Raw genomic sequence first — 8,819 nt, 5'->3', positions numbered from 1 at the left:
TCTGGAGCGGAGAGCGAGTATCTTTTATGCTATTCGGTCCCTCCTGGGGGGGGGTAGTGTCCAGGAGCCTACCAATCAGAAAGCGGCACGCTGGCACAGGCTCCGCCTCACCCCTCACGTCCGCCACTCAGGAGTCCCGTGGCCCCGCCTCCATCGCGCCCTCTGGCTCGAGAGTCTACGTTATCTCGGACCCGGAAGTGGCTTTGGGTCACGAGGCTTCGCAGAGGAGGTGAGTGAGTCATGCGCGCGCGCGGAGGAGAGTGCGGCGAGGGAGGGGATGACGTGGGGGGGGCGGAGGGGGAGCGGGGATGATGCAATGTTTGGCAACCGGTGTCCGCGCGCGCACGCGCAGGAGACGTCGATGGTGGTGGGAGGTGCTGGGGAGCGGGCGGGAGGGGGGGATGGGGGAGAGAGGAAAGAAGGCGGAGCGCCAGCTCACAGTGTCCAACGGCCCCAACGGCTGTCCTTCCTGAACTTGTCTGCCCACCTCCCATCACCTTTAACTTACTCCTCCATAAAAGACTCATTTTCCCTGGCCCCTCCCAACTAATGGGCACCGAGGCTCTTGAACCTCTTTAAAGTTTCCAATTTGTTCACCTGGATTGACATCTTCTGGAGTCTTTTAAGAGACCTCCTCCTCTTTTAGCCTTCTAACGCTTCCCAAAGACTGAGGTACTGGCATTTCCTTGGTAGTCCATCCGCTTCTCTCAGAAGGGCAGCTTTAACGTTTGTTTCAGAATCGTCCACTGCGTGCCAGAATTCAAGTTCTTTGTAGAGTGTAGCCTCCTGCCTACTTATCCTACCCCTGCTTTGTGTGATGCTCTTATGCCCTTCACTAAGCCCAATACCCACCCTTTTCCTTCTCCAAGATAGCAAGTCCTGTGACTCCCTGCTGATTAGCTGGCCTCATGCCTCTAGGTGTCTGGGTTCACGACCTAGAGACTGGGACGTGCATGCACTTGAGCGCATGATTGCCTGGACTGGGTCATTCTAGTTTAATTTGCCCAAGGAATCTACCGTACTCAGTTGTAAATTAAAGAATGATAGGTAAAGGTAAAAACAGCACTGTGAAGAAAACTTGAGTAAAAGTAAAAACATCTTGCAAAACCTATTTTTTGTGCCATGAAAACAGAGGCCATGTGGTGGCCTATTACATAGTCTGTCGTACACTCGGGAGGGGCAAGCCAGAGTTTGTCTAAGTAGAAACTGAACCAAGACCGGTTGCTATTGGATGGTGCGACAGTGACAGGTCCTTGGCCAGACTGCTCCTTCGCTCCAGACCTTCATTTCCCCTTCTGTTAGTAGAGGTTGGGGGTGGGCTGAACCAGATGGTCTCTCCTGGCCTAAAGACAGACCAGGTTGTCAGTGACAGGCAGAGGTCATGTGACTTGACAGGCTGAGGTCGTGTTGTGACATGTTGACCTGGAGAGGCGGGTCAAGTCTCTGCACACTACCCGGGAAGCCTTTGGGGCGGGGCAGGGCAAGTCGCGACTTTCATCTTTTAGGGCTGGCCCCTCCCGGACCTGACATTCCTGACTCCCCCAACAGATTGTGGCTTCGGAAGGGGCCCCTCCCGAGGGAGGATTGGGATTGGCCACCAGTGGCCTGGGAAGAGGCCCAGATCCTTCCGCGGAGGACGGGGGGGGGCCGCGTGGGGTGTTTGTTCTCTTGGGGATTAATGGGGGGTTGTGGGGGAGGGGTAGGCGCGCTCCCGCATGCGCACTGCGTCCCCTCCTGTTGGCTCGCTGCTGTCCGCTGGGCGGGGGCCCGGCCCCGCCCCTCTCCCGTCCGGGCAGCGGCGGCGGCGGCGGCGGCTGCGGCGGTGGCGGCGGCAGCGACGGCGGCGGCGGTAGCAGTCTGCGCGGTGCCTTCTGGGAACGGAATCCCCAGGGCTGCCCCTGGCCCCTATGGCGCATGCGCGGGAGGCCGCTCGGTGATCCGCGGCGGCGGCGGCGGCGGCGCTTCCTGCTAAGACCGGCCGGGGCCGTACCGGAGGCTCGGGCTCCACCGACCCACCTCCCACCCCCTCCCACTCACCCTCTGGGCCGCGACTGCGCAGGGCGGGGCCAGCCGAACCATGGGCCGCGGTGAGTGCGGGGCCCGGCCCCCCCGCCCCTCCCCCTCCCTTCTCTCTCCTCCCCTTCTGTCCCTACCCTCTGCCCCCTCCGCGTCCTTTCGGCCCCTTTTCCCGGCCCCATCCACAGCCCCGCACCCTCACCTGCCCCGCCGTTTCTCCCCCTCAGTGCCTGACTTCTGCCTTCCTGACCTCCCTCCCTTCAGTGCTTCGCCCACCCTCCACCCGCCCTCTCCCCAAGTTCCTTCCTACTTCGTGCGCCTGCCTTCCCCTCCTCCCCAAGCTGAAGGAAGCAGTCTGGGTGACAGGGCGCCTTGTTATGAGAGGGAAAGTTTGGAAGCCGTCAGTGTGCGGCGGGAGCGATGGTGAGGTTGGTGAGGGGTACTTGCAGGTCTAAGGGCCGTCCCTACATGTCAGGGAATGCTTCTTGTTAATTGGAAGCTAGTGGGGGATTATGAATCCCCTTTTCGTCGGCTTGAGAGGACCAGGAGCTTCTCAGGATCCTGGAGGAAGACAGAGCTCTGGTTTCAGCCTCCTTGGAGGTCCAAATGAATTAGATCCGAGATTGTTGGATGGAGTGGGCATAGGGGGATTTCATCTGGTACCACCCTGCCAGGCAGTTGGGCAATTGCTTGGTGACCTGTGGGGCAATCTGTACTTTTTATATGATCTTCCTGGGGGAGGGGACAGCAGTGGCCAGACACTGGGAAACTTCCTAGTGGCCTGGCATTATGGGAATTTGCCCACACTCCTTGTTGAAGTCTTCTGTGCCTAGACAAAGGGAACTAGCCCTTCATATGTCAAGAAATTAGGGTATGGTTTTGTGGTCCTTGGGAGTTGAGGTGCTGAACTCCTCTGGTCTCTAGGGACCGGGCTTGGAGGGGACAGTTGTAGACATGGTGAGCAGATCCCTGATGCAGGCACTTCGTCATGTTATTTAGGGACCTTTGCTTGAGTGCCCTGGGCCGTGGTGGTCAGGTAGATTGAGAGGCCCTTCTCTCCTTGTGTTGCAGGTGTGGGCTAAGCTGGTGGCCCCGGCTTTAGAGTGGACCCCACAATGTTTGCAGAGATGTTCAGGTAGCCATGGTGGTATGACAGGACTCCCTCTGCCTTCCGGGAACTCTCCCTCAGGTACCCAGCCATTGAACCCTCCTGGTGCCCACATGGATGTCTGTGTTGCCAGGCACAAGGGAGCTGATCGCACACAATGAATGGAGGGAATGAGAGCAGTGCAGCAGACAGAGCCGGGGGCCCTGCGGCCACGGCTGTCCCCATCGGGTGGCAGCGCTGTGTACGAGAAGGTGCTGTGTACTATATCAGGTAAGGTGGCTTTCCTCAGATCAGAGCTTTGGTTTCTGGCACTCCCTCCCTCCCCCCAGCCTTTTGCTCTCTTTATCTCTGGATCCATTCACTCTGTGTCTTCTCTCATCCTTTACGCCTGGCCCTGCCTGGGCAAGCATTTAACTGTCCTTTAGGAATGATCTCCAGATTGGCTGAAATTAACCCCATATCCATGACCCTGTTCTTTTGTAGCCCAAGTGGCACAGAGCTGTCTTCCTTGGAGCAAACCCGTAGCTACCTCCTCAGCGATGGGACCTGCAAGTGCGGTCTGGAGTGTCCACTCAATGTACCCAAGGTCAGAGCTGTGGGGGATGCCAGTTCTCGATGCATAAGCCAATTACTGACCACCATACCTTCTCGAGATCCCACCCCTCAACGTCCCTCTCCATACTTCCTACCTTACAGGTTTTCAACTTTGACCCTCTGGCCCCGGTGACCCCGGGTGGGGCTGGGGTGGGGCCTGCATCGGAGGAGGACATGACCAAGCTGTGCAACCACAGGCGGAAAGCTGTTGCCATGGCAACTCTGTACCGCAGCATGGAGACCACCTGCTCACATTCTTCTCCTGGTGAGTGTCTGCCACTTTTGAGAAAAATGGGGGAAACCTGGGGCCTGGAAGGTGGATGGTGGGTGAGCGATCTGAGAAGGCCCAGGGTGGAGTCAATGGAGAACAGCTTGGTGAGAAAGGACATGGTGGTGACTTGTGGGAGTTGGGACTGGAGAAGACAGCGTTCACAGCAGGGACTCACAAGCTGACCTTCACTTTTAATTTATTGCAGGAGAGGGAGCAAGCCCCCAAATGTTCCACACTGTGTCCCCAGGGCCTGCCTCTGTCCGCCCTTCTTGTCGAGTTCCTCCTACAACTCCACTTAATGGGGGTCCTGGCTCCATTCCCCAAGAACCACCTTCAGTTCCCCAGGCCTTCCCTCCTCTAACAGGCCCTGCAGGGCTCTTCCCACCCCGGCTTCCTGATCCAGTTCCTTCTGCAGGCAGCAGCAGCCCTTGTTTCCTTCCAAGAGGCAATGCTCCCTCTCCAGCCCCACCTCCTCCATCTGCGATCAGCCTCAATGCCCCTTCCTACAACTGGGGAGCTTCCCTCCGATCCAACCTGGTGCCCTCTGACCTGGGCTCTCCTCCAGCCCCTCATGCCTCCTCTTCACCACCTTCAGACTCTCCTCTCTTCCACTGTAGTGATGCCTTAACACCTCCTCCCGTGCCCCCAAGCAATAATCTCCCTGGTCCCCCTGGTCCCCCTGGTTCCACCACTCAGCCACCAGTGTCTTCAGCCACTATGCACCTGCCCTTGGTCCTGGGATCCTTGGGAGGGGGCCCCACAGTGGAGGGGCCTGGGGCACCCCCATTCCTTGCTAGCAGCCTGCTCTCTGCAGCAGCCAAGGCCCAGCAACCCCAGCTGCCCCCTCCCAGCACTTTACAGGGCCGAAGGCCCCGTGCCCAGGCCCCCTCAGCTTCCCATGCATCACCCCGTCCCTCTCAGCGGCGTCCTCGCCGGCCCCCAACTGTCTTGAGGTTGCTAGAAGGGGGAGGCCCTCAAAGCCCTAGACGGAGCCGTCCTCGGGCCCCTGCTCCTGTCCCTCAGCCCTTTCCTCTCCCAGAGCCGTCCCAGCCTATTCTCCCCTCTGTGCTGTCCCTACTGGGACTCCCCACCCCTGGCCCTTCCCACTCGGATGGAAGCTTTAACCTTTTGGGGTCAGATGCACACCTTCCTCCTCCCCCAGCCCTCTCCTCAGGGAGCCCTCCCCAGCCCAGGCACCCCATTCAGCCCTCTCTGCCTGGGACCACCAGTGGCAGCCTCAGCAGTGTGCCAGGTATGAGTGTTAATGGGGTTTCTAAGCTTAGGCGTACAGCCATCCAGGGAATTGGGGTTGGGGGGAAAGTTTAGAGAGCATTGGTGGGTTTGGTGGTTTGTGTCAGAGATTGGGTTTGTGGATGCTAGAAAGAGGACTTTCCTGGAGCTGAATTTGTTTTCTTTTACAGGTGCCCCTGCCCCACCAGCTGCCTCCAAAGCCCCCGTAGTCCCCAGCCCTGTGCTTCAAAGCCCATGTGACAAAGGGCTGGGGTTGGGGGCAGGCCCAGCCTGCCCTCTGCCTCCCTTGGCTGGTGAAGAGGCTTTCCCTTTCCCCAGCCCTGAGCAGGGCCTGGCGCTCAGCGGAGCTGGCTTCCCGGGGATGCTGGGGGCCTTGCCTCTCCCTCTGAGTCTGGGACAGCCTCCACCTTCTCCATTACTTAGCCACAGTTTATTTGGTGTGCTGGCTGGGGCAGGGCAGCCTCCTCCTGAGCCCCTGCTGCCCCCACCAGGGGGACCTGGCCCTCCCTTAGCCCCAGGCGAGCCTGAAGGGCCTTCACTCTTGGTGGCTTCTCTGCTCTCACCACCCCCTTCTGACCTCCTCCCCCCTCCTGCACCCCCTAGCAACCTCCTTGCCTCTTTTCTGCCCCTGTTGGCCCTGGGCCCCACAGCTGGGGATGGAGAAGGATCTGCAGAGGGAGCTGGGGGTCCAAATGGGGAGCCATTTTCAGGTTTGGGAGACCTGCCCCCCCTACTATTCCCCCCACTTTCAGCCCCACCCACCCTCATAGCTTTAAATTCTGCGCTGCTGGCTGCCAGCCTGGATCCCCCCTCGGGGACACCCCCCCAGGTAAGGCCCAGGGGATGAGCTGGTGGGGCAGAATAAGAACTAAATCAGGATGGGCTCTCCCCTGGGAGGAGTAGGGTGGGGAAGAAGGGAGCAAGGCCACTTCACTTGAAGTCTTAAGTGTGTGTGGGAGGTACTATATGCCTGTCAGACACTTCACCACATGCTATAACCATTCTTCTTAGCCCTGTGTCCTGAGTGCCCCCCAACCTGGACCACCTACCTCCAGTGTCACCACGGCAACTACTGACCCGGGGGCCTCCTCTCTGGGCAAGGCCCCCTCCAACTCAGGGAGACCCCCTCAACTTCTTAGCCCTCTGCTGAGTGCCAGCCTGCTGGGTGAGTAGCATGAGACAGGCAGTCAAAACCAGGCAGAGAGTCTCTCTGACCTGAAGAGAGTGTGGGTCAGCTCAGTCTGTGGAGGGGGAGGCCCTGACTGTAATTTCTCAACAGGTGATCTGTCTTCACTGACCAGCAGCCCTGGAACCCTCCCCAGCCTGTTGCAGCCTCCTGGCCCTCTTCTTTCCAGCCAGTTAGGATTGCAGCTCCTCCCTGGGGGGGGAGCGCCTCCCACCCTATCAGAGGCCTCTAGTCCCCTAGCCTGCCTGCTACAGAGTCTCCAGGTAAGCACACGGATGGGTCAGGAAGAAAGCATTTCTTAAACTGGGGAAATTTTTCTGAGTACAGAGAACTGTGGTTAAAATAGAGATGTTTTTGCCAGCAGATCCCTCCAGAGCAGCCAGACGCTCCTTGTCTGCCCCCTGAGAGCCCCGCCTCAGCCCTTGAACCGGAGCCTGCCCGGCCTCCCCTCAGTGCCTTAGCCCCACCCCATGGTTCTCCTGACCCCCCAGTCCCTGAGCTGCTCACTGGGAGGGGGTCAGGGAAACGGGGCCGGAGGGGAGGAGGGGGACTTAGGGGCATTAACGGTGAGACCAGGCCTGGCAGAGGCCGAAAGCCGGGCAGCCGCCGAGAGCCTGGCCGGCTGGCACTCAAATGGGGGACACGTGGTGGCTTCAATGGACAAATGGAACGGTCCCCAAGAAGGACTCACCATTGGCAGCATAATGGGGAGCTAGCTGAAGGGGGTGCTGAGCCCAAGGATCCACCCCTTCCTGGGCCCCATCCTGAGGACCTTAAGGTAGGTGTCATAATGTCAGGTTCAGGTTCTGGGCTCTAGTGCACATGTCTCCCTTTTTCCACACACACTGTCCATCTTCCCCCAGGTGTCCCCGGGGATAGTCAGAAAGTCTCGTCGTGGCCGGAGGAGAAAATACAAGTGAGTGTGAGGCCCACCCCGGTGCCCCCTATTGTTGGGACTAGAGAAGTGTCCACATAGTGCCACTTGTTTTTGTGGTGTTGGGGGTCAAACCCAGGGCCTGCGCATGTTAAGCCCAGTGTTGTACCACTGAACCATATATACCCCTGGGCCCAAAGAGTGGCTTGCTTTTCAGAAATGGCAAATACTTGAATCTGAATAAGGACATTGTGCCTTTACTGTCCAAATGTAGAAAGTCTCTCACCCAGCCTTGGGAAATTCACCTGGTGCTTGGGAGCTGTTCCTGATCATCTGTGCCCTTATTGCAGCCCTGCCCGGAACAGCAGCAGCAGCTCCCGCCAGGACGTTACCTTGGAGCCCAGCCCTACAACCCGAGTACGTGTGGTCCTGGGTGGGTGTGGGGGTTACAGGCATAAGAGGAGGCAAGCCAAGAATGGAAGGTTAGCGTGGTAGGGAGAAAGACTCCTGTTACCTTAGCTAACTGATCACTTCCTTCAACTTCTCTCGTACAGGCGGCTGTCCCTCTGCCTCCCCGGGCCCGCCCTGGACGTCCTGCCAAAAATAAGAGGAGGAAACTGGCCCCATAGCAGCCAAACCTGGAGCTGGAATCTGACCCTGACTGGGGAGAGCTGAGTGCTGAGCCTTGGGAGCCCCTGCCAGCCACGTGCACCTGTGGACAGTGGGTGGGGGCACTAATCCCCACTCAGAGCACAAACGCAACCCCTTCCCCTACAAATCCTATCCTGAGCCATTGCAGGGGGTAGGGAAGCTCACCCCCTCCCCCCCAAAGCCATGTCACTGAAGAGGCCTGGGGGGGTGGTATATGGCCCTCTCCCCATCAGGCGCTAAGGGGAACACCCCTTCCCCAGGTCTTTTATTTGTTTAAGTTATTTTTGCACAAATGACTCTTTTATATTTAATTCGACTTTTCATTGCCTCCCTTCTTAAAGCCAGCAGGCTCAGTTTACAAACCTGTGAGCTACTGTTGGCTGCTGCCCTCCTCCTCCCCAGTGAAAGGTACAGAGCAATAAGCATCATGCACCTCCCCGCACCCCACTGCATCCCTCTGCCTCTGGCTCAGGTTGCTCAAAGCACAGATCCCCTCTTATCCCTATCTCCAGGATCGAAACACATAGCCTCATTTCAAAGTGTAGCCAGGTTCCCTCTGCTTTCCTCTGGGATATGAAAAGGGGGCCAAGAGGACTTTGGATCTCTCCTCCCATACACACTACACTGGCCCTTCTCCCCCATCAAACGCTCAGAGACGTTGTGATGATGCCACTGAGGATTATGCAGCGTGGTCCAACCGGAGCGGCCAGCATGACCAGCTGACCAGGGGCTGCCTCCTGCCTTTTTTTTGTAAAGACAAGACCCTTGGGAGTTTTAATTCTGTTTTGTACTTGCCCTGTGGGGCCTCCACTGCTTTTCTATGGGAGACACTCTTAATTTAACAGATGAGAATATTTTGAAACTCTGG

At 58.2% G+C, this 8,819-nt stretch overlaps 1 protein-coding gene across 13 annotated transcripts; it reads left to right on the top strand.

Annotated features, from left to right (window-relative positions):
* The first annotated feature begins 420 nt into the window (after nucleotides 1-420).
* Mbd6 (methyl-CpG binding domain protein 6) lies at nucleotides 421-8,818 on the top strand. 13 transcript variants are annotated; one of them, XR_010053002.1, is made up of 15 exons: nucleotides 1,950-2,087; nucleotides 3,088-3,151; nucleotides 3,258-3,394; nucleotides 3,608-3,710; nucleotides 3,821-3,983; nucleotides 4,195-5,241; nucleotides 5,411-6,069; nucleotides 6,252-6,405; nucleotides 6,520-6,689; nucleotides 6,791-7,204; nucleotides 7,290-7,342; nucleotides 7,651-7,717; nucleotides 7,855-8,025; nucleotides 8,293-8,359; nucleotides 8,464-8,818. XR_010053002.1 is itself a non-coding variant. In XM_039079488.2 (13 exons), the coding sequence occupies exons 3-13, from the start codon at nucleotides 3,282-3,284 to the stop codon at nucleotides 7,927-7,929; spliced, it is 3,021 nt and encodes a 1,006-aa protein (XP_038935416.1). In that variant the 5' UTR covers nucleotides 421-672; nucleotides 3,088-3,151; nucleotides 3,258-3,281; the 3' UTR covers nucleotides 7,930-8,818. The 13 variants fall into 13 exon arrangements, 9 of the variants coding, with proteins under 9 accessions (XP_038935416.1, XP_008763629.1, XP_008763626.1 ...); XR_355570.5 differs by having other exon boundaries at nucleotides 6,788-7,204; XR_355568.5 differs by having other exon boundaries at nucleotides 6,788-7,204; nucleotides 8,293-8,818.
* The last annotated feature ends 1 nt before the right edge of the window (nucleotide 8,819 follows it).

Source organism: Rattus norvegicus, chromosome 7 (genome assembly GCF_036323735.1).
Source record: "Rattus norvegicus strain BN/NHsdMcwi chromosome 7, GRCr8, whole genome shotgun sequence".
NCBI lineage: Eukaryota > Metazoa > Chordata > Mammalia > Rodentia > Muridae > Rattus > Rattus norvegicus.
This window is presented reverse-complemented; position numbering and strand designations above follow the sequence as displayed.